The following is a 24,668-nucleotide window of genomic DNA, read 5'->3' as shown; positions in this document are numbered from 1 at the left end:
TGTAATTAAATGTAACCTATACAGACTGTCGTTGTTGGTGTTCTTTCTTTGGAAGTCCTTCATATCCTTGTCTTCTCTTTTGCAGCCCAGTGCACAGTCCGGAGGGCCGCGGGGGCAAGGCCGCTTCGGGGGCCAGAGGCAGTACCCAGTGGTGAAATAGACCCCTCTCCACAGACTCATCACAGCTGGTAGTCATCCTGTCCGCAAGTGACTGAAGCACATGGACAGATTGCTTTCATCTGAAGGACCCTCTCGTTAATCCTCCTCATCACCAATACCGTCTTCATCCTACTCTGACATCGTACCCGCTCTTGTTTTCTCTGGTTTATGTTTCCTACTGGAAGTCCATTGCTTTTTTATTTTGTGTATATATAGGAAAGATGCTGTCACTGAAAGGGCTTATTCCTCCCAATCTATTTTTATAGAGGGCTTTCTTAATGCGTCAGATTTTAATATGGATGCATTTACACACCAAACCATATGCTTAAAATGAACTACCAATTATAGATTCAACTCTGAACCCCACCGGCCCTGTATCATGTCTATGGTCCTTTTGTCCAGGCTTTCTTGACTGCAAGCGTGTGTGTGTGTGTGTGTTTGTGTGTGTGTCTGGGCAGAGTCTGGACTGTAGAGGAATAGAATTGAACCATTCATGTAAATTGTGCATATCGTGGTTTCCTGTGCACTGGACGTGGAGGGTCAATTAGAAAAGGAGCAGACTGCATCTTCCACTGTGATGATGTCAGACCCACAGGATGGACGTCACATCCTTGACCTCTGCACCTTTTTGTCGATTGTTATTCCAACTTTTGAGATGTTTACTCCAAGATCTCGAGCTATCACACGGCCCCCCAAGTGGTGGTTCAGCTCAGAGAAACAAGGATTGGTCTTCAGTAACACCAGGATTCAGAATACAAGTCCCTCTTTAAATGTGGTATAACAAATCCATCCAAATGTGTAAATCTGATTGATTGTATTTATCGAGTCGTAGTCCTGAATGTGTGTTTTGAGAGCAACTAATTTTATTTTCTGATGGGCTTGAATGAAATCTGTTTTAGTCATAATCTAGTGGTTGATTCGCATCCCTGATTGTTCAACTGCAGCTTATGCATATTAATTTGAGTTGCAAAAATGAAAACTTATTGCATCAAATTAATTTCCCCAGAACATTTCTTTGCTAACTGTTGTCCCGTCTCCCTAAGACCCGATAGACCAATAGTTTGTGATGATCTTAAATGGCTTGCTTTGGTAATAGGCCTAGACCAGTGTAACAGATTTTTTTTTAATCCTCCCTTTGAGAGAAACTTGTCATTTACCCCAAAGTGAAAAATCCCTATTGTAAGATTCTATACAAAAGAATAAAACGAAATTAAATAAAGATATTTTTTCGCTCTTTAGCACTTTCAAAGACCTGTCTGTGGCCTACTCTTGATCTTTAATGTTTCTGAAAATGTCAGAATCCATGTGTAGAGAATCATTAAATGATTGAAAATAGAAATATCTACAATGCATGCCTCTAATGCACTTGTATGCATGAACACAAGTCAAGGAGCGCAAACAGAGGGTGTAGGAAAAAGGGACATTAGAGTAATAGTAAATACATAGTCATACAATTTAAGTTGTAAGTATTTTGCGTGTAACACATTTAATTAATTATAGTAAGTCAGACAGGAGCAAATGTTATGTGGCATGCCTGTAGCATTCCATTAAAACACATTGTATTGATTAAATTGCTTTTTCTGGCAACATTTTGGTGAAATAATGAGAAAACAAAACAAAGTTTCAACTTGCATTGAGTCATGTGAAATTGCACAATTCCAGCTTACACCTCGAAGGTGAACAAATGTCCTATTTCTAAAAGGGGTTTGTCAGTCTAGCATACAGGGTGTATCCTCTAAGTGTTTAAGAGTCCCAGATCCCTGTGGATCCTAATCATCTCATCCATACAATTAAAACGTATTTTGGTTGGAAACACATGATCTGCAGCCATGGTGGTCCACCCTTTACCGTTCTCTTGCTCCCAGCATCTCTTAAGATCCTCTTCTGTTTGAAGAACGTGCACAATCATGATGCCTTTTTTAAACAGAGGACTTGAAATTCTCCAGTGCTGCCTGTGCTTTCCGAACCGCCCCTTCCAGCGCTTTGTTATCTCTCAGTAGCTGTGGGAGGGTGGAGGGGTCCATCTCCAGCAGCATACCTACAAAGGGATTGGACCTTTGAGATGGGATATCAATTCACTGTAATCACATTGCCATTGTTGTTATAACAAACCTGTGATGTCAGTAGCGTGGACTGAATCCAGCCTCTCCACCAGCAAGAACAGATTCTCTCCTAGTCTATCCATGTCTTCCATGAGCGATGGGTCACTCATACAGGTCTCCAACTCCTGCCTGGGGGGGGGGGGGGGGAGACGGACTCATGCTTCAGTCATCATTTGCGAACACAGTAACACTAGTAGAGCTATAACTGTAATAATAGCATGATAACATACTCGTTAAGTGTCTTCAGGGAGAGGTTCACCTGCTCTTGTAACAGTGTAGGTTCTGAGAACAGTTTTAAAACGGTTTCTTTGTGCTGCTCGAGAAGCATACCTGTTTAAGATCAGAAGTAAGGCGTTGAGTAAAACCGTGCCAGTCATCATAAGAATCAGAGTTATAAACAGTTTGCTTTGATTCAATCATACAGACGCATGGGAGATGTGCTCACCGGTTATTTTATGGGAGTGCCCAGTGTTGTAGGTGTCCACAAGCTCAAACAGTTGATCTCCAAGGGAGTCTGAAGACCCAGAAACATTCTCTTCATCATTGTAATTACTGCAAAATAAATCCATCCCTCACATTCAACAAGTTGGATACTTATTCACATTTGTTAATGATTCTGTACACAACATGTTGCAAACCGCCATACCCAAGAAATCTTCATATACTATCAATATTGAGTATAGCTACCTCGGCACCAGCTGTTTGTCCAAGGCGCTGAGGGCTTTCTCTAAGGCTCCCGCCAGGAGGGCCTCGTCCTCCAACATCTGGCTCAGAGCCGGCCCGGGAAGCTCCAACAACATGCCTTCAACACACACGACAACATGCCTTAAAAACACAAGACAACATGCGTTCAACACACAAGACAACATAACTTAAACACACAAGACAACAATGCTTCAACACACAAGACAACATGCCTTAAACACACAAGACAACATGCCTTCAACACACAATACAACATGACATGTAGTCACTTTCCTTTATCCATGTCTTTGACTAGAAGCCACGTTTTAAATGTTTATGTTAATGTTTGAATGTTAATAGCCTGATTGTTACATGGTTTACAACTCTACCTATACAAACAAAACATAAAATAAAATATAAACTCACTTTGAACAGAGCTTAACAAACAAACTCACCTGTGAGTTTCCCAGCGATTTCTGCATGTTTGAGATAGATCAAACTATACAACTGTTCACCAAGTGCCTCCAGGGCTCCCTCACCTTCCATGTCTGACAGTCCACATGGATTCGTCACTACAGAGCTGGTACATACCAGAGCACCAGGGGTTTGTATGGGGTTGTGTGTTGTGTGTTTCGTTGTTTTAGTCCACACTCCGCCATTTCCATTCAATTCAGTGGAGTTGTACGTCAAACCATAAATAAACGTATATATACAACGTATTCTTGGCTTAGTCCTTGCATGAGAATGACTGTGGTAGTTTCAAACACAACAATTACCACCTAATGACAACTAATCTCACGATGAATGACTAAACAGTGACTAAAAAACCAACAGCAGCAACTACCGTCAACACACCATCCGCTCCGGTGCTTCCGACGTGGTTTCCGACATGGAGGCGGGCCTTGCGATGTGACGTCACGACGTACTGTGTGTGGTTCCGGAAGTAAAACAGTTCAATTCATTTTCTCCATAGAGGTTTTGATTAAAAGCCATAATGTCGTAACCATCCAAAGTATACTTATCACGTGCCAATATATTGTGAAACTATGGTATATGCTCCTGCAGAAGCCACAAGTTAAAGACGTAAAAATCGAGGTTTGAGGAAAAACACGTTTTATTCGCGATGTCTTTGAAACCACTACACTACCCATAATCCTAAAGTGTAACACAACGTCTTTGATTGGCGGAGCTCGATGTTATCAGGAAAAACTGCAGTCAGGAACGAAGGAACGTACCATGTCGAGGACAACGCTACACACTATATGAAACACTATACATACCATGCGAGTTGTCTGGTCCCACTTCAACCATCATTGCTACCGTCTACCGCCCCCCGAAACCGAATAGTGAATTTTTAAATGACTTTGCTGCCTTTCTCACCCATTTATCCTCTCTCTCACCAAGCATAATTCTATTGGGTGATTTTAACAATCACATGGACAATATCAATCTGCCGCTCACCAAAGACTTTACTTCCTGTTTAGAGTGTTGGATGTCAACAACATACCACTTTCCCCACACACTCCAAAGGACACATTCTGGACTTAATCTGCTGCTCTGGTGTCACCCCTTTTGATCTCACAGCTGATGAACTCCCCATAACTGACAATTTTCTCCTCTCATTTACATTTAAACTCACTCTCTCCATCTAAAAAAAACCCGCCCTATTTAATTTCGTAATATAAAGAATATTGACCCTGCCACTCTCACTTCAAGAATCCACCCCCCCTGCCTCCCTGACATTCACAATCTATCCACTCCTGATGATCTGGTCTCTCATTACAACAATGGACTCAATAATATCCTTAATTCCCTTGCCCCATTAAAAACCAGATCTGTTTCCTTTTCCGTCTCTGCCCCTTGGTTCACTCCCGATCTCCGTTTAATGAAAGCCAAAGGTCGGCAACTTGAACGTCTTCATTTGAAAACTGGTCTCAGTATTCACAAAGAGATGTACAAGAACCACATCTTGCATTATAAGGACTCCATTGCTGCCAGCACTAAAACCCACTACTACTCCAATATGATCACGGCCAACAAAGGAAACTCTAAGTCACTGTTTCCCCTGCTTAACAAAATTACCCAACCCCAGGATTCTCTCCCCCCTCAACATCCTTCTGCAACTCCATGATGTTCTTTTTCATCAATAAAATCAAGAACATTCACCTGCACCTTGGATCAACCCCTCATCTCAATATCTCAGCCGACTTTTACCCTTCCACACACTCATTCTCCTCCTTCCAGCTCCCTGATATCTCAGAAATCACTGAACTCATTCGGAAATCCAAGCCATCCACCTGTCAACTTGACCCCTACCCACACATCTGTTTAAGTCCTCCCTCCCCTCCCTAATTCCTCTCATTTTTGCACTCATCCACTCCTCTCTTACTACTGGAACTGTCCCTACATCCTTCAAAACTGCTGCCATCACCCCAATTCTGAAAAAACCTGGTGCAGACCCCTCCAACTTCAACAACTTCCGTCCTATATCCAATCTGCCTTTCATCTACAAAATCCTGGAAAAAACAGTTGCCTCCCAACTCCATTTTCACCTATCTGACAATTACCTTTACGAACAGTTCCAGTCCGGATTCCGCCCACTCATCAGAAGCACCAACGACCTCCTTATGGCAGCTGATTCTGGACTACTCATCATCCTCATCCTCCTGGAGCAGCCCTTGATACCATCTGTCACACCACACTCCTCAACAGACTATCCTCCATTGGCATCACAGACACTCCGTTTGACTGGTTCACATCTTATCTTTCTGGCCGTACTCAATTTGTCCAACTAAAGTCTTTTAAATCCATCCCCTCCCCCGTCTCCTCAGGTGTTCCCCAGGGTTCTGTCCTGGGGCCCCTACTCTTCATCATTTACCTCCTTCCCCTCGGCAATATCTTCCACAAATAGTGAAAAATAGTGTACACAGTCTTGTACCTTTGCCTTTTCTTCAGTTTCCAAATTATTTTGCCCCGAATCAAACGTTTTATGGTCACGACTACCATGAAGAACGATTGGCTTTGTTCCAAGCTTAAAACTCTTTATAAAACAATTTTACAAAAAGTAAATGGTGAAAATAATGGGACATTTACCTCCGGGACCAGAGCGGTTCAGATAGGGGGTGGTCAACGTTACGCAAATGGAGGAGTCTGTTGGATGACGTCACCACGTTACTGTCGGTCCCGTGGGAACCACACGCAGGACGGGCCAATATTGAAACATAAACAAAACCCATTTCAGTTCAGCTATTAAATAATGCACAGCGACCCAGGTGGCGTGGTGCTGAGTGTGGTGGCTGAGTGTGGGGGCTGATGGGGCTGAGTGTGGAGGCTGAATGGTGCTGGGTGTGGGGCCTGAGTGGGGTTGGGTGGTGCTGAGTGTGCGGGCTGAGTGTGGGGTTGAGTGTGGTCCTGGTGTGGGGGCTGTAGTCACTATTCTGTTACTCTGTCAGGGGTGTTTCTGGGTTTCTGAAATTTCCGGGGCTTAGCCCAGAGAGAAAATGCAAAAAAGAAAATACGCTTTATTGTGCATGCACATTTTTTCATAATGCTTTACATGAGTATACAAAATGAACCGTTTATTATAGATTTAAATAGCTTCCTGACTGCTGTGCTGCTTTAGCCTGGTCCTACCAGACCATCGTACTTCATTTCATTTGTACAGAAGGTCTGGAACTGCTCAATTGACAAACGTTCACTCACTTGGAGGCGGGTGTCTGTAGAAGTTTTAAAATGATTGGATCTGCCCAGTGCCACTCTGGATCTGCCATAACCAACCGCATTGTGTTTGGTCGTGACGTATGTCATGCGACGGGACCGGCTCCTTCACCACTAACGGAGCCAGCTGGAAAATCAAACTTTTCCAGAACCTGGTGGGGAGAAGCGCCACAACATCATGGCCACCAACAAAACCCTGCAAAGCTTGTTCTTGCTCCGGCTTTAATTGATCGATTTTCGGAAGCGATCCCACAACAGACCGAATAGCTTCTCTCGTATCCTTCTCCATTGTCGTCCTCTGACTACAACTGAAACTGGCGCGCGACCTAGACGTCATCGTTCTCAGCCACTCCCTCTGTTCGCTGATTGGACCGCCAGAAATCTGGTTTCCATGGAACGCATTCATATTAAGCAGACCCAGACCTAGTACTGAAGTGAAATGAAAATTTAGCGGAAGTAGGTAGGTGGGAGGTGCCAGGCTAGTGCTGCTTATCCCCAGACATCTAAAGGTCCATTCAAGTTATTTCAGAGTGAAATGAATACAAGTGAGACAGACCTTACACACATAGGCCTATATATATTCGCAACGGTTTATGGGTTGAGTATATATATATATATATATATATATATATATATATATATATATATATATATATATATATATATATATATTGCTGTCAAGCGATTCAAATATTTAATCTCGATTAATCACATTCATGTCATAGTTAACTCGCGATTAATCACTTTTTTTTTTCTATTCTAAATATCCCTTGATTTCGTGCTGCTAGCCTTTTAGTGAGATCAGAGAGTGTTGAGAAGGATATTGAGGTGGATATAAGAAGAGAGACCCGCAGTGAATTCAACCCGGTCCAATAATTACTTTCTCTCCATTGAAATCCATTCATATTTTTTCGATCTCATAGGTCCCATGGGCTCTACCGGAACGGGCGTGACTTCGCCACTCTATGATTCCCGTCACACTCCAGGCCAACAGGGGGCGCACTAGTAATACCAGCAGTCAAATAACATTCCTCCAACAATTGACCGATAATATAGTCCCACATTACAATGAATAATTTAAATGTCAATCTTTCGTAAAATTTGCATTTAAAAATAACTAAACTATTACACTTACAGCATCACGTTTGAGTGCATTAGAGAACGATGTTTGGTTGAGATGACGAGAAATAGGTTCAGGTCCATGCGGAGGGCTATTTGAAAGAGTCCATTTTATCCGGCTTCCGCCCTTTCTCTTCCTCTCCCTCCGCGCTAAGGTAACGTGGTCGCTCCGTGTGTTTGAGGCTCACCTCTAAACCTTTACTTTACGGCCCATTTTTGGTACTTCGCTATTATAAGTAAGGCGTTTTTTGATGGGTATATTATTATTGCTTTGACGTTGTGTGCCATCTGTCACACTGAAGCGTTGAGATGGTATAATATGTGCGATAACCTGTGAGCTGGTCGGGCCTTAGCATTGGTTAGCATTGAATGCAACGAGTGAAGCATTGCTACATTTAGTGCTGGCATTTAACATTGAACCAAAGATTATCTTTATTCGATGTGACCATGACCGTATACATCATTTTAGGAAATGGTTCAACCGATCTGTTCTCATGTCCGTGGACAACAGCACTCGCTGCTCGCTGTCTTCTAGTATTCATAAACACATGCGCTGGTCAGCTTAGTTGATGGGTTGACTATTTGATGTGCTGTTCAACTGAGCCTCACAAATAAACGTCTGCCGTCCTCCCATGTCTCTAGATTCGCCATGTCTTCTCACCTGCAGTGGATGGTTATTCGTAACTGCTCCAGCTTCCTCATCAAGAGGAACGGACAGACCTACAGCACCGTGAGTGGTATATTAGTTACTACTGAAAACCCTTTCTGGCTATTTCTAGAAAATCTTCTGACGGATATTCATAAATGATCTCAAAATGATACCTATAACCTTAATTCTGAATGTGTATTATATCTGTTGTGATATTTATCTCCCTGTATATTTGTTGAACAGGAGCCAAACAACCTGAAGTCCAAGAACTCGTTCCGCTTCAATGGCCTGGTGCACAGGAAGACTGTGGGTGTGCAGCCCGCTGCTGACGGCAAAGGAATCATGGTTGTCCTGAAGAAGCGTGCAGGTTAGGATTAGAATCTGGGTTTTTCCAGCATGTAGCCAGTGATATTTATAAATTGTTGCCATATAAATCAAATTAACAACCCTGAAAGAAAGTTAAGCTGATGATGGTCCCAGGTTCACGCAACGCAAGGGGGTTACGGACCCTCTTTTCGTCCACCGCAAGGGCCTGACATGCGCCTCTCAAAAATGTAACCATCCGTCGAGGTGACACAGAAGCAAGGGCTGTGATTGGTCCGTTCACTAAAACCAGACGCAACCAAAACAGGTTCACGACTGCCTCGAAGCGTCTGCGTGGTCCTTGTGTTGCGTGTACTTGGAACCATAATCAGCCCTTTAGTATATAGTTCTTCCCTGACAATGCGATGGTGGCTTCGTGCCACCTTGCTATTTCCAGCGGCACTATGTACAATTGAAAACTGAGCTGATGTGGATAATATGGGGTTTTAAACAGTTATCAATCATTATGGCTTCATTGGACAGTATAGACATAGTAAGTGAGCAGTCCTTTCCAGAAAGGCTCGGGGGGGCTTTTATCATCCTGAAGATTGTCTCTTAATGTTGACACTACAATACTTGCTTCCGATTGAACAGGTCAACGCAAGCCTGTCAGCACATACGAGAAGATCACCATTAACAAGAACTCCCGCGCCACCCTGAGCAGTGTCAGGCACATCATCGGCAAGAACAACTACAGGAGAGACCTTCGCATGGTGAGCGACTCCACACTTGGCCAATATTAGGATATGGGTGGTCCTTTTCAGAGAAACATACAACGCCTCCAGAATTCACAATTATTCAATAGTTAGGATTTTCCATACACAAGGACAGGCAGAAATAAAGAGATTAGGTATACATTCTAACAAGCCGAACCCAGTCCTTCAACGTAGAGTGAAAAGCAGGTAAAAAACTGACCAATGGAACTCTAGTGTGGCTGTAACACCAACACGGTTCAACTGACTTTTGATATGTAAACATTGGTGAAAACAATTTGAGTTCTTCTAAGTAGGATACCTGCCTAAATATCTTGATACTTAATTGATCCCATGGCGAACGCCTCCATCAGGAGTGCAGAGCTCCGCCATCGAGCTGTAGGGAGTAGTTTGGGTTCAGTGCTTCAGAGCACTACTGTAGTGTGCATGCTATTCCCCATGAAGTGAGACTTATTATTTTCCTGTTTAATACAATTTTGGTTAATGTGCTTTCTTTGTTTCGTTATTGTAAATAATTTGATCACGGCCAGTGTTATCAAAGCTTTAACATTGCATGCAGTTATCCGTCAACACTTTTTTAGTTATCTTAATATATTTGCAACCAGATAAATTATTATATTTTACTTTGTGGTTTTGACGACAAGTTCATATGTTTTTTAAGTCTTGAATCAAATTTTCATGAGTCTTAAATATTTGACGCTTTCGGGAGAGGATAAAGAATTTCAAACCAGCAAATGAAATATTGATTTGACTTATTTATCCAGTTGAGAGAAAATAACATAATCAGAAACACAAATAAATGTTTACTTTACTATGTTTACTATAACCCTCAGGAGGATTTATAATCAGACTATGCACGTTGGGCTGTGAAATCTGTATCAAATGTGTTCCATCAGGTATTCTTTAATTAATGCTGCCTTGTATATGTCCAGGTAGTTTTAAGCCAGACAAGTTGAAATGTCATACATGGCGACTTTATTGATCAAGTACGGTTCACTGGCTCAAGGAGGCCTAAATCAGTAGACTGGATGTTGGGGTTTGAACCAAGAGCCTTTCGCCTGCCAGTGATGAACTTAAACATTTGACTATCCTGCCGCCCCCTTTTCTAGTTTTAGAAATGTGTTTTGTAATGCAAACTCTGCTCTCCCATCAGGCGGCTCTGCGTCGTGCCAGTGCCATCCTGAAGAGCCAGAAGCCTGTGGTGATCAGGAAGAAGCGCACCAGGGCTGCCAAGACCGCATAAATGTCATAATTCTGAAATAAAACATTTTGAAAACACTGCTTGGTCATTTGTGTTTTATTGTTGCTGGATTAGGAGCAGGAGGGTTTATATACAAACAAAATGTAAACATTTAAATTGGCTGATATTAAAGGTCCCATGAAATGGCACCAGCTGTGAGTTTGAGCCTTACAAGCCGTTTCGAAAATTGCTATGTATAGGAGTTTACAATTTTTGAATTACTAATAATAACTCGACTGTACTGATCGTAAATATATATATACACTGAAAAAAGTATAACCATGCTCAAATTAAAAAAAATGATGTCCAGATATCACATCTGATATATTTGACTTCACAGAATTTAAATTGAGTCACTTGTTATGACCTGATTATTTTATGTTGATGTAAACAGCAATACTGTACTTGACCCAACCTTATTAGCCTTGATCCAAATGATTTTCTCAACATTTCAGTTATTGAACCAAACTATATTTACTTTCAACTAAATTAACATGAATTAAAGTTTGCATTGACATGTTAATTTATTTACATATAACCAAACTATAAAAAAGACACTTGGGCTATCAAACTTAATGTATTTATTCATCTTTAACATATGAACCGTAACATATTTAACATGAGAAAGGAGCAGATGAGAGGGGTGGAGATGGGAACCGGAAAGGATGGAGAGGATGAGAGGCGGGAGAGAAGAGGATAGAGAGAGCAGGACAGGGCCATGAGGGCAGGATGCTATGTTTTCTAAAAACCAACATGGTATACTGCTTTATCACCCTCTGGTGACTGGAATCTCCCTGTCCAGATGCAGATCTTGATAAAGACTACCCTTAAAAGGGCAGTCTTTATCAAGACGGCATCTGAATCTGCTGCTGTGTTTTCAGCACGGATATAAACTGTAATGATCTTTAAGAAATGCAAGTCAAGTAAAAAATAGATTGCCTACCAAGCAAATGAACCAGAACAAACACACACATGGTAATAAGCCTATACACAGGCTCTATCAAATCTGAACTGTAATTAAATTAAATATTGCTCTCTGGAAGCAGTATTGACCCTCAAACGACTAAATTCAAAACATGCACTCAAAGCCCAACAATATAATAGTCTTAAATGGCTTCAGCACCTGTGGCTAGGTGCAACTAAGTGCCGCTGAGGTTCTCCCCCTCGTAAAGTGCTGGCTAGCAGGTTAAAGGGGACATATTATGAAAACAGCACTTTTCCTGGGATATGGGGTGTTGTTATGGGTAGATGGTGCTCCCACACGCATACAAACTTTGAAATCAGTCTGTACATGATTTTTTGAGTGAGATACGCATTTCTGGAAGCAGCCCGCCTCCAGCTACCAAACGAGCGAGTCAGTTTCGGCGCCCCCTCCTACGTATGAAGGGGGCACATTTGAATATTAGCTCCCACTTCCCCACTCCCCTCCAATCAGAGCATCGCTAAGATTTTGTGGACCAGCGGACGAGCAGCTCCGTCGGGGGGAACTCGGCGCTAGCCCTGCAGCTAAGCTCCGGGAGTACAATCCCTTTCTCTGGCGCCGAGCTCACCCCGCCGAAGGGAAGTCGGGAGGAGGAGACATGGAGTAGAAAGGGATTTCCCTCCCGGAGCTGAGCTGCCGGACTGCCGCCGAGCTTCCCCAGGCGGAGCTGCTCATCGGCTGGAGTACACCGCCGGTCCGGAGCTGCCGGACTGTGGCCGGACAGCTTTGACAGCGGCCGGCAGCTCCGGCGCGGGGCAGTGCGGCAGTCCGGCAGCTCAGCTCCCGGAGTACAATCCTTTTCTTCTCCATGTCGCGGTTCATGGACTTCAGAGAGTCAATGCAAAAGTTCCTTTCCCCCCCAATTCTTCTCAACCATGGCCGAGATATCCCCCACTACGAGTCTTTACTTTTGGAAGTACCAGAGACGTCAGACAGTCTTTATTATTCATAATATCATCCGAGGCGCACATAGCTTTTGGCCGTGATATTAGATAGATTATATAAATACCTGTATATAATATTATTATTATGTTACATTATATATAGATCTCTAGGAGTCAGCAAACGGCAACAATCCCTTCTCCTCCATGCTGTGGTTGTCTGACAGCTCATTGGTCAATGGGCAGCAGCTCATTTGCATCAAGGCTACAGACACCAGAAACAGCTCATTCTGAAGGGACTGGAACAGAGGGGAATAGCAGACTTAGCAGTAGACAATTTTTTTTTTCGTAAAAGCTATTTCCAGCAAACAGCTTTAAAAACATGTTTTCTGGAACTCAAATACTATGTTTAATTGTTGGGAAAACACACCATAATATGTCTCCTTTAATACACAGACACAAAAGCACAGGTGCCCATACTCTGCAGGCCGCAAACACACACAAGCATGTGTACACATGGCACACACTAGTGTGCAGTGTGGAGTTCACCATTCAGTTTGCGAATCTTGGAGCTCATCTTGTTGGAACCAAGCTCCATCAGGTTCTTCTTAAGAGCCTCAAAGGTGAACCTGAACCCCTGGAGATATTCCATGTTAAGAGCATAAAAGAGTCCAAAGAGCAGTATCACTCCAGCTGCCCCGGATGTTAGCGAGCGATCCATTGTCATAACGTTACCGGTAAATGCGTCATTACCACTCAAACGTCAGCTAGCTCATGTTAGCTAGCTAACTCGCCAGGGGTAACGGGTCGGAAAAACACGTTTTAAGGCCCAACCAAGAGCCTGCCTGGAACGTGGCACAGCCCGCCACATAGACGGATTATGAGATATCGGGCCCCTGGGCACGTGGACTCCGCATCATGGCCGCATCAAGTAGGTACGGATGGCGTGCCCACACTAGCCAAATGATCTAGAGTAGACGTTGGGGGGCAAACGTACTCAGGCACGGTACAGATGGCCTAGTGTGATTGGGCCAAGGTTGACAAGACCTGATCCATGGACCAGGCGTGAGTGAGAGTAACGTGCCTGCGCACGCGCCTGTGACTGTGCGGTTAAGATGGTATGGTCCAATATAGTGGTGTCTGAAATGATTGGGAAACGTATTTACAGGTCAGAAGGATATATATATATGTTTTGAGCCCCTTGAAATGTTTTTCATTACCTATTTTTTCAACCTTTAAAAAATAATTGTTTTAGTTTTGTTTGAGGGGGGACAAATCTACCTTTTCTAAATATTGCCATATTATTTGCCATATTTTGCACTGTCACAGCCATTATCAAAACTTGAAACTCCTAACTGAGCATGAGACCTGTTTTTGAAACTCACATCCTCACTGTCTAAGGGCAACTCTCCCACTCTTTACACCCATTTAGTGTCTGCCTTTGTACCGAGGCACGGATAGAAGTGTAAACTAGAGAAGATAAGACTACTCCCCAGGTACATAGAAAGAACAGACCCATGACCCGTTTTATGAGTGGCTTGTGTTTGTCCTAAAATTACCCCTAAATAAGATACAGGAGTTATACAAACCGTTCTGATTCATGGCTTCTGTTAAATATACTCTTTTCAGTGCATGCCATCTATTAATATGAATCTACAAGCTATATATGGATAGGTCATGATTAGATGTGTACTCTTGGTGGGGTTGACTTTCCCCTCCACGTTGACCCACGTGCCAACATCAGCTCCCATTAATTAAATCCAGAATGTCCCCATCGATTACCTATTGGACAATGTTCCGTATCTGCCGCCATGCCCTCTGCTACCATCGATCAATAGGAGGGGGAGGTGACTCGCGTGTCATTGGTAGTTATTTATTTCATGTGTTTGTAAGTATATTAAATATGGATCAAAACTAGTAAGGCAACGATTCAGTTTATGGTCAGAGACTGACCAGTGGTGAAGAAACCTTTGGATTTATTCCAGAGTCGCCCACTGGCGGCTTTCCCTGTCACGCTTTTGTAGGAAAAAACCCTGTTGCTACTCCTCCCCGAGTGAGGCTGATGAGATAGCCCATGGTTTCTCTGCTGACACCCAGCTCTTCTCTTAGTTCTTTATGTACCTGGGATTGATAGCTAGTTATTTGTGAAGATGTATGCTTTTTTCCCCTCTTTGGATATTCAATGCTGTGGTCGCCATGGGAGGATTTAGGCCAGTGTTGCTTTTTTTAACTCTGGTTCTGCTGGTGAAACAAAGTTCTACTTTTGAGCTGCAGGACACCATCCATGCTCTGATAGAAGAGAACATCCACCTTCACGACCAGCTGGAGAACCTCACTCAAGCCCTCAGAGAGCTCAAGAGAATGCTGTGGCACCACTCGAATGGTAACGTGATACAGCCAAACATATATGGGATTTTCAATTTACCAACAGACATCCACAATGAGTATTGGATTTATGTATTTATGTAATCCAGTTAATTCATTATTTTCTTTATTAAGTATTTCATTTTAAATTTGTAATTTATTGTTCAAGATGAACATCACTTGTTTCAGTTTGAAACATTTTGAATAAAGCTTATTCAAAATTAATTCCCTTGTCAACATCTCTAATGAATTGGTGTGACACGTTTTTTTCTTAATTTCGTGCTTGTTTTGCATATCTAAAATATTTCATTAAGAGTCTCCCCATTGGCTCAGTTTTAGTTGAATTCATCTTAGTCTTAACATTTTACTCCTAACACATTCTAATGCATATAGATGGTCCCTAAAGTACTGTCTTTATTTCTAACTTAATTATGTTGTTATTCAAGCTAGCTCTGCTTTTCATCCAGATGAGAATCACCATAACGACCACCATAGCGACCACCATAGCGACCCCCATAGCGACAACCATAATGAGGATGCTCGAAGTATGTGGAATGAATGGTCAGCACATGGTGAGTATTATTTTGCCCCGTGCCTACCACCAAAACCATAAGCTAAAGGCAGCTTTAATGAACTTACTGTAGATCAAAGGTCAGGAGATGTTCTTGTAAAATGTTTGCATATTCTTTAGATTGCTATAGCGCCCCCGTCCAATCAGGATACATCTGGGACTGATTATAATCTTAATCCATGTTACTTTAAATGCACTGAATTTGATGGTAATTTGGATCAAATTAATCCCACATTTGTCTTCTAAAATGGTGGTCTTTTGACCATGTTCTTGGGTCAATAGACATCATCTTACTGAGCAATTAGCCTTCTCCCCAACCGTCAAAAAGTTAGTTCTGCTAAAATCGAACATTCGGCCAAGGAACTTTTGTCATTTTTGTCACAAGCCACGCCCATTTTGATGCCACACCCCGATTGACCAATGCTTGTTTACATCTTCAGAATTTTGTCCCTCAAAATCCTACGAGTCGGTCCTGATATGAGTGATTTTACTTTTAAATTTAGAATTTAAATTTTCCATGCATCATTCGCACTTCTTAACATACAAACGTACCTTCTCAATATGGTATATATTGGTCCATAGATTCCATACACCAAAGAATTGACCTTAAGTCTAAAGCGTAGCATCCTTAGCGATTTTAGTATTTTCAGTAAATCTATCAGGACATCATAGGTTCTTGTGGCAAATGTGTCACTCATGTATAACAACATGTCATGACTGTAGGTCAAAGGGTTCAGGAGATTGCTGGGCAGGGGTTTCTGGCAATAACCCCCCCTATCACAAAAAGGGGCCTCACTCTTTGTGCTTGGCCCCATAATTAACGTAGACTCACTGAACACAATAGAAAGTTGTGTAACAGGGCCAATCTCGCCATTAGCCGACATTGATTACATGGCCAACACTTTGGGTCACTGTGGCATTGCAACCAAAAGGAGAAGTTGTTAGTATTTTACTTTTTCATTAAACAGTACCTCAATGCTCCACATTGTAGCACCTCAATGGTTTGTATGGTTGTTTTGTATTCATCTTCAGGTCAAGTTGGCATAATCATCTGGTACCCATTCTACCATTCCCTGACCCCCACCCAACTGCCAACTGTGCCTCCCGCAGTGTTATGGATCAGTGTGTCTGTTATCTCAGTGAGACTCTTAACTCAAGCTACTAAAATAGTTCTTATTCTGTCTCCCCTCTCTGACAGGCATCAGTGAAGAAACCCATCTTCTGTTGGAGCACGCTCTGTGTGGACATGACCCCCACAACTCTGGAAGCTTCCATGTCCCTACCCCCTCCCTGCTCCTCCTGGCCCTACTGAACATTACCCTGCTGATGTCTGGCTCTATTTAGGCTACACTAGCCTGCCTCACAAATGTATAAATGTACATTCATATAGTAGATCTATATTGACTGCCTGTAACATTGATCTTGCAGAAATTATGTTGATACTCAGCCATAAAAGCTGAGAGTGACTGCTGTGAGTATATCGAGATATAGATTCAAGATTCAAAAAGCTTTATTCAAGATTCAAAAAGCTTTATTGTCTAGTATGTTGCCATACTAGAAAATTGTCTTTTGACTGAAGGCTTGGAGGTGTGTGTGTGTGTGTGTGTGTGTGTGTTATTTGTGTGAGTTCTTAGGTTGGTATGTTTTAAATTCCTTTCATTCATAGGACCCATCCAGTCCTTTTTTTTTTTTTTTTTTTTCGTTAAGTGGTTATTGATTGGTCTAGATTGGCTTGACTTGTTCATGTGCTGTGAAAAGATTCTATGGAAAATCCAGTGTGGTGGAATGGAGAGTCGATTGTAGCGTCGCAGAGCTGAGGCAGGGCACAACCAGAACCCTGGGGGACATAATGGGGCGTATTTAATGCATTCAATATGGGCTCAGAATGTTGATATTATTTCTGTGTATGTAATGGTTTATTCATTTCCATAAACTCATTCAAAGATCCGGCTTGACTCATTAAACCCAGGGTCTTTTTCTCTCAATTTGGTCTGAGGAGAAAACGGATGGTTCCAGTGCAAACGTTACAGGCGGCGGTGGGATAGCCTTATGTTAAATAAGGTTACTAACTGAGTTGAAAGGTTCCAGAAGTATCCGAGTGGCAGCCATGATAAGAGCTGATAATGAGATCAGTCCATCTCATTCAGCCTTGGTTACTCTGGACCATCCTTAACTGGAGGATGGGAGATAAATCCCACAACTCCTTGCAGCAGCAATATTTAAAGCCATGCCCCATTCTTTGGTACAAATGTTACCCGAAATGGTTATTCAATTGAGAATGGTGTCTCACGATCACCCTTCTGTCAATTATCATTTATCCAATTAATTAGTATGCTTGTATGAAAATAAGGTTGGTCATGTTTATCATTTGTTTATCGTAAGTCTGAATGGCACGACACTTGGTAAATGGGTGCGACTTGGATATTTCACTGCTAGGAACCTTCCTAAGCAAAGAACCTTATTTGACCACAGCCACAGGAAATGCTGAAACAACTCATTCTAGAAAACAAAGCCATGATGACAGTCTTCAAATATTTTTTTATTTTCTCTATCACTCATCAACAAGTTTGTAATGGCCAAACACATATAAAAGTTATAAAACTAAATAAAGCCAAATGCAGCCAGTAGGATTAACACCTCAAAACAGTGAAACAACACATGCAACCTAAACAGAAAACTAACTAACAGAAATAAATAAAAGATACAAAGCTGAACCAAACACATGGACCTATTTAGCACCATAATCCCCATCTGCTTTTAGGCCAAGATTAACTCTTGTTAAATATGGTGTTTACAATGGAATGAATATGACATGATGATGGAACGGACTTTAGCGTCATTAATTCGTTTTTGTACTGATTTGCTTACTTTAGGTCCATTTCATTGAGTCAGTGGGAGCATCATGCAGTCTTCAAAAACACAGAGGGGTCTATGCTTAACTATGCAGCATGTGTATCCCTCATGTGAGTGCGGTGCGTGAGATAAAAGGGGGCCTCTAGTCTATCTCCAGATCGGAGTCGTCGTCCTCATGGAGGTGCTGCACGATGGCCCCGTTGCGGATGGTCTTGGGCATGACGGTGGCCGGTTTGTCGGGCAGAAGGCCGTACTCCTGCAGCAGGGCCTCCACGTCCACGGCAAAGAAGTCCTCCCCCAGCTGGTCAGTGACCCGCACGAAGTTCCCGATCAGGTCTCCGGCCTTGTACACCAGCAGCGCGGGCAGGGCGCTGCCCCGGAACAGGGCGCTGGTGCTGATGGCCCCGCTGCGCACGCAGCAGAACTTGACCAGCGGGTACTCCTGCGCCAGGCAGAGCAGGCTGCCGCGCATGGCCTCGCAACCCGGCACCTCGTGCTCGTAGATGTGGATCATCACCAGCGTGCTCTTGTCCTCGTTGTCCAGGGCTTCCAGGAACTCCTCCCCACTCTCCAGGTCCAGGACCTGCGCAAAGCGCTTCCCGCGGCCCAGCTGCCGGCGCATCTGCTCGATGCGCTGCGTGCGATAGTGCTGCAGGAAGTCCTCGTCGTCCTCCTGCTCCTGCAGCATGTTGTACTCCTGCAGGGTCATCTGGGCGCAACAGACAGGCAGCATGAAGTGCATGGGCGTTTTCAGTTACACTAATTAAAAAACATATCTATAATTGTAGTTTGAACGCCGTTGAAAGTGACATATTAAAACGTGCATCACTGCAGTCAGGTCTATTGTAGCTAATGCATTGTTTTTCACCCCACACCAATTGAGGTGTGAACTTTCAAAAAAACATGGATTTATAATATAACCATGGTTATTATTATATATCTGAATAAAACAGGCTAAATGAAGTCATAAAAACTGGGAAACTACGCATTTGGTCAACGTGCTTTAGTTAAACCAGGGTCTAATTCTAATAAAGGACATAGCACATGGCATTCTTCCGCAATTCATGTCTCAATTCATAAGCTAAATGTAAGGAAAGTAAAAAGGGGCCGACTCTTCTCATGTGCTTGTTTGTGCCAACTTTCAGAGGGGAGGTTGAAGGGATGGAGGCCCCAGTGAACACTCAAGAAAATCTAATTATTGGGTTAGTCCGACTATGATTGGATTATTAAGACGCATGTATACACTTAAACAGACTAAAATCCAACCGAATTGAGTTTCTCATAGTCTAATGAAGACCCTGAGATTATTAGATTGATAGTCGAATTAAGCGTGCATGTTTATGTTCAATACGATTGGGATTGGATTATGCGTTCGGCACAGGCTCGAGATCGATTCTGGGGGCCATGAGCCGGAAGTAGGAGACGATAGTCGTGTTGTTGTCGCAGTTTGAGTACGAGAAACTGATTTATTTAAAAAGGCAAATGTAGTTACCTCTATAATAAATATATCATCATCAAGATGCATTCAATACACTACGCTTCGATTTCACCCAAGGCTGAATTAAAAGTACATGTTTTCCTAATGTTGGTCATCAACGAGGTTGTAAAGTAGTAACTTCGGGCACATCTGTCGAAATAAATGTATTTTTCTTCCGACATGTTTACAATCTTTATTCTTTCATTGCGCCGAAGCCAAACTTACGGGGATATTCTCTGATACTATGAATCTTAAAGACTGGTTCTCCGACCCTCTGGTACTTCCACAACAAGTCAAGACTCGTAGTGGGGATTATCTTGGCCATGGTTGAGAACGAATAGGGGGAAAGGAACTTTGGCTTTGACTCTCTGAAGTCCAGATTGAACCGCGACATGGAAGAGAAAGGGAGTATGGCCGTTTGCGGACCGCCGCCGGAGGACACACACACACGACACACACAAAACACACACTGCAGGCCAGCCAGGTGGCAGGTTCCCCTGTGACCACAGTAGGGGATCCAGTGCTCATCTCTTACTTTCCCAGCAATCTTTTCTTCAAGCGCCTTCTGCTTCTCCTTGTCGTTCTCCAGGTCGAGGTCTGAGCGGCAGGTCATGGACAGCTTCTTGATCAACCTCTCCATCTCCTTCTTCTGCTCCTGCCTCTGCTCCACCTCCAACTGCTTGTATTTCCTCCAGTCGTTGATCACCCCCTTCGGGCCTGAGGGACAGATTGTGTCCCATTTAGTACTAGGCCTACAACTTTAGAGTTGATGCATTATACTGTATTGTTTTCACAGATGAGGTTTGATCATCACTGATTATAATCAACATTATATTGTTATGGGTGTAAGATTGGTCTAAAAACATTATCTTTCACTTCAGATGTATTTTGACCAATTCTGCTGGAGAAGGCAAGAAGAAGACGCATCTTATATGGTATGGGTCTCTACTAGAAACAAGCCTTACCGAACCAAAACAAACTAAATCAAAAGCATTGCCTTCCCCTCATCTTTCCTGGGCCAACAGCGAACACAAACTCGGCACTAAATGGTTAACTAAACCCATCCTGATGGTGGTGAGACAAGCTAAAACCTCCTGTCTGCACACCGTCCTTAGGCAAAGTGTCTATAAAGGTTGAAAATCCAACCTATGGAGTTAGATGGGCCACTGTAGAAAATAAATCTTGACAAATTATTATATCTCGGAAGAATATATTTGCATTTACATTTAGCAAACGCCTTTGTCCAAGGCGACTTACACCCATTTACACACCAACAACGTTGGGAGCAGTTAGGGTGAGGTGTCTTGCTCAGGTACACCTCGACACACCTCGGATTGGCCGTTTAGTATCTCATCCCAAATGATTCTGGGTTGGACCCAAATGTCCACAGTCTAACCGATAGTCATCCATGAGCGAGATGCATAACCCTGACATACATCTAAAAGAAGATATCATTCACTAGCAAGTTATTTTGGGTGAAGGACTGGTGCTGAATGTCTTAATAGTATATTAAAACCACAGTGAGGTCTCATCAGTGACCTGTGTTGACGGCACTGCCATCAGCGCTGTACTCTATCTCCGGCTCCAGCACATCAGGGTTACGGATGGTCTTGGCTTCATCCTCCTCCTCCTCATCGTCGCTGCCCTCGCCTTCGCTGCTGCTGTAGTAGTACTGGAGCTTTTCCCCAAGAAGTTTATCGTCCAGTGTCGTCATGGCTACTCCTCAACTGGAAACGGAAAGAGGTTGAAATTGTAAAAAGAAAAAAAAAGGATGCTTACTAACAAATACATATTTTAACTTCCCATAGTTTGTCTTAATATTCAAACGTTGGGGGTGTGGCTACTATTTTGATGACTACTTAACACATCACTCTCTTTTTGCCATCATACATTTATCAGATGACTTGCATACTAACGTTATGCTAGATAGACATGCACACATATATATATATATATATATATATAAACATGAAGGTATGTCAAATCAAACAATTTAGCAAAGAGATTACAGATTATGTCAGAATAGGTCACTAAGGGAAGCACAATGGGGGAGCTCATATCCTTGAGCATCAGCCTCCACATGATAAGTGACAGAAACCACTAAGCTGAATACACGTCACATTTCCTCAGGGGAGATCTAGAGATCTAGAGTAGATCTTCAGGGTAGATCAGAGTCATTCATCATTTCAGTCCCATTAAAAAGACTAATATCTGAGAGCTAGCGGCAAGTCATTTCAGACTTGCTAAAAGCTTGACGTTTCAAGCAGAAATGTATCTGCAGTTAAACACAAAGGTGAATTATATAAGTAGGTCAGCAGCTGACGGCTCCATTGTTGGAGAACCCGAGGCTCCCATCTGCTGGCATTAGGTCTGAAAGCTAGGCTCTAGAGCTAGTCACTAGTGCTAACTATCTGTCAACGCCTGACAGCGCAACAAAAAGCCATTTGTTAAATCAATTCAGCCGTCATGATGGACAGGAATATTTCTCGACGATGCATTTTTGAAAAGCTGTATTATTATTATTTACATTCGTTTTTATCTTACCTTATCTTTAAAGATATGAATGCAACTCCAGCCGCAGCGCATCAAATCCAATCTGCTGGAGGATTAAAGCACTTCCTGGTTGGAGAACAAAATGGTAAACTGCTGATGACGCGCACAAAGAGGGACTGCCCCCACAGCCTGGTGATGATGCTCATTGCTCACAAAGAGGGACCGCCCCAGCAGTCCTTTACACACTACACAGCGACATCAACTCTGTGTGCAAAAACAATCACGCATCGTCATTTTAATGCTTTTTTTTTTTTTTTTTTGAGAATTGAGATGTTATCTAATTTCTGGGCTACGTAGCTAAAACACGCCCACCTCATAAATTGATTAGATTAGATTCGGCTTTATTGATCCTTTTGGGATGACTCCCTCAAGGAAATTGATTGTCCAGTAGCTCACAGAAGAAACACAACACAATATTAAATTATATACAATGTAAGATAAACAATACACTCTTAGATAACTATAAAAAGTAAAACAAAAAGTAAACAGTAAACAATAATTATAATAATAATATAAGATAAACAATAAACTCTTAACTAACTAACTATAAAAAGTAAACAAAAACAGTAAACAGTAAACAATAAACTCTTAGCTAATATAGAAAGTAGAGATAATAATAATAGAAGTAAAACAGGATTCAAGTAAAATAAAATAAGATAAATGTAGAGAACTGTATAGAGGATTAATTTAAATAAATAAAATATATGAATGTAAATAAATAAATAAATAAATAAATGTAAACATAAATAAACATGTATATATACATATACACATGCACATGCACACACATATACATATACACACATACATATATATATACATATACATAAACATATACATACACATATATATACATACATACACATACGACATTGTGGATTAATATCATATAATATAGTGGATAAATAAAATGAAATGACGGTGAGCAAGGGGTGGCTGACAGTTAAATTAAATAAATTAGCAGTTCAAATTAAGCAGTGGAATAGGTTATATATCTCCTCTTTACTCTATTACTTCTATACTATTTCCTCCGAGTGAGGAGTTGTATAGTGTGATGGCATGAGGGACAAAGGAGTTCTTGAGTCTGTTGGTCTTTACTTTGGGAAGGAGCAGCCTTCCACTGAACAGGCTCCTCTGGTTGCTGATGACGGTGTGCAAGGGGTGGCTGGCATTATCAATAATGTCCAGCAGTTTGTCCAGTGTCCTCTCTGCCACCGTCACCAGTGGGTCCAGCTTCATGCCGACCACAGAGCCAGCCCGCCTGATCAGCTTATCCAGTCTGGAGGTGTCCCTCTTGTTTATGCTGCCTCCCCAGCACACCACAGTGTAGAAGAGGACGCTGGCAACCACAGACTTGTAAAACATCCACAGCAATTTGCTGCAGATGTTGAATGACTGCAATCTCCTCAGGAAGTACAACCTGCTTTGTGTCTTCCCATACAGGTAGCTGGTGTGTGTTTTCCAGTCCAGTTTATTATACAGCCTGATCAACGCATGGTGAGTATGGTAAGTAGGGTGAGCAATGTAAGCATGGCAAGTAGGGTTCGTACGGTGACGTGAGTACATTGAGTAGGCCTAAGGTGATTACGGTGGTAAAGTATATCGGTGGCAAGTATATCAGGCCTTTATTTGTATTAATCTAGATGATTATGGCTTACAGCTCATGAAAACCCAAAATTCAGTATCTCATAAAATTAGAATATTGTGAAATAGTTAAATATTGTAGACTCAAGGTGTCACTCATCAAGCAAAGGCTATTCAAAAATATGTTCAGTTCCACAAGGAGTGGACTGAGGCAGGAGTCAGTGCATCATGAGAACTGGTCTGTCGCTCTTTCCATTTGGAAATCAAGGTCCCTCAGTCTGGAGGAATTGAGAGGCACAGAATCCAAGTTGCTTGAAGTCCAATTGATGAGGTATTGTCAAGAGGCAGATAAGTGACATGAGACCAAACAATGCAGACGAGCTGAAGGCTGCTATCAAGCAACCTGGGCTTCCATAACTCGGCAGAGCAACAAGCTAATCGACTGCCACTCCGCATTGATGCTGTTAATGCAAAATGAGTACAAGTACAAATACAATAACACTTGTCAGAAGGCCTACAATTCTTTTATACTGAATATTGGGTTCTAATGAGCTAAAAGCCATATTCAAGAATGCAAAGGCTTGAAATATTTCCGTTTGAATACATTTCACTTTTAAAATAAATCACTGAAAGTGATTGACTATTCTTCGAGTCTAA

General features: G+C 42.3%; 4 protein-coding genes and 1 long non-coding RNA gene across 10 annotated transcripts in view; 3 read left to right on the top strand and 2 right to left on the bottom strand.

Annotated features, from left to right (window-relative positions):
- The window catches only part of LOC130372779 (protein transport protein Sec16A-like), a 28,259-nt gene extending 26,622 nt beyond the window's left edge, over window positions 1-1,637 (top strand). Inside the window, exon 31 of the mRNA XM_056578938.1 lies at window positions 86-1,637. Within this exon, the coding sequence (XP_056434913.1) occupies window positions 86-160 (75 nt within the window). The 3' untranslated portion in view covers window positions 161-1,637. The remainder of the gene's footprint in view (window positions 1-85) is intronic.
- LOC130372189 (uncharacterized) lies at window positions 752-4,276 on the bottom strand. 4 transcript variants are annotated; one of them, XM_056578022.1, is made up of 7 exons: window positions 4,226-4,276; window positions 3,790-3,870; window positions 2,949-3,063; window positions 2,707-2,813; window positions 2,492-2,591; window positions 2,272-2,390; window positions 752-2,197 (listed from the first exon to the last, which is right to left on the bottom strand). In XM_056578022.1, the coding sequence occupies exons 1-7, from the start codon at window positions 4,257-4,259 to the stop codon at window positions 2,079-2,081; spliced, it is 675 nt and encodes a 224-aa protein (XP_056433997.1). In that variant the 5' UTR covers window positions 4,260-4,276; the 3' UTR covers window positions 752-2,078. The 4 variants fall into 4 exon arrangements, with proteins under 4 accessions (XP_056433997.1, XP_056434000.1, XP_056434001.1 ...); XM_056578025.1 differs by having other exon boundaries at window positions 753-2,197; window positions 3,801-3,870; window positions 4,226-4,263; XM_056578026.1 differs by lacking the exons at window positions 3,790-3,870; window positions 4,226-4,276 and adding an exon at window positions 3,401-3,486 and having other exon boundaries at window positions 755-2,197; window positions 2,949-3,086.
- Window positions 4,277-7,912: 3,636 nt separating this feature from the next.
- Window positions 7,913-10,784, top strand: rpl28 (ribosomal protein L28). Of its 3 annotated transcripts, none has more exons than XM_056578027.1 (5): window positions 7,913-7,936; window positions 8,424-8,511; window positions 8,674-8,797; window positions 9,388-9,506; window positions 10,660-10,784. In XM_056578027.1, exons 2-5 carry the CDS (start codon window positions 8,431-8,433, stop codon window positions 10,747-10,749), a joined length of 414 nt encoding a protein of 137 aa, XP_056434002.1. In that variant the 5' UTR covers window positions 7,913-7,936; window positions 8,424-8,430; the 3' UTR covers window positions 10,750-10,784. The 3 variants fall into 3 exon arrangements, with proteins under 3 accessions (XP_056434002.1, XP_056434003.1, XP_056434004.1); XM_056578028.1 differs by having other exon boundaries at window positions 7,925-8,017; XM_056578029.1 differs by lacking the exon at window positions 7,913-7,936 and adding an exon at window positions 8,011-8,139.
- A 2,141-nt stretch (window positions 10,785-12,925) lies between these two features.
- Window positions 12,926-15,496, top strand: LOC130372194 (uncharacterized). The gene is made up of 3 exons (XR_008893311.1): window positions 12,926-13,232; window positions 14,884-14,992; window positions 15,441-15,496. It is a non-coding gene; the product is annotated as an uncharacterized LOC130372194 (long non-coding RNA).
- A 2,547-nt stretch (window positions 15,497-18,043) lies between these two features.
- Window positions 18,044-22,525, bottom strand: LOC130372185 (phosducin-like protein). Its single transcript, XM_056578016.1, has 4 exons — window positions 22,419-22,525; window positions 21,414-21,601; window positions 20,410-20,591; window positions 18,044-19,106 (listed from the first exon to the last, which is right to left on the bottom strand). Exons 2-4 carry the CDS (start codon window positions 21,586-21,588, stop codon window positions 18,540-18,542), a joined length of 924 nt encoding a protein of 307 aa, XP_056433991.1. The 5' UTR covers window positions 21,589-21,601; window positions 22,419-22,525; the 3' UTR covers window positions 18,044-18,539.
- Window positions 22,526-24,668: the final 2,143 nt, after the last annotated feature.

This window comes from Gadus chalcogrammus, chromosome 19 (assembly GCF_026213295.1).
Source record: "Gadus chalcogrammus isolate NIFS_2021 chromosome 19, NIFS_Gcha_1.0, whole genome shotgun sequence".
In the NCBI taxonomy this organism is placed as follows: Eukaryota; Metazoa; Chordata; class Actinopteri; order Gadiformes; family Gadidae; genus Gadus; species Gadus chalcogrammus.
Note: the sequence above shows the minus strand (reverse complement) of the source record. Positions and strands in the feature narration are given on the sequence as shown.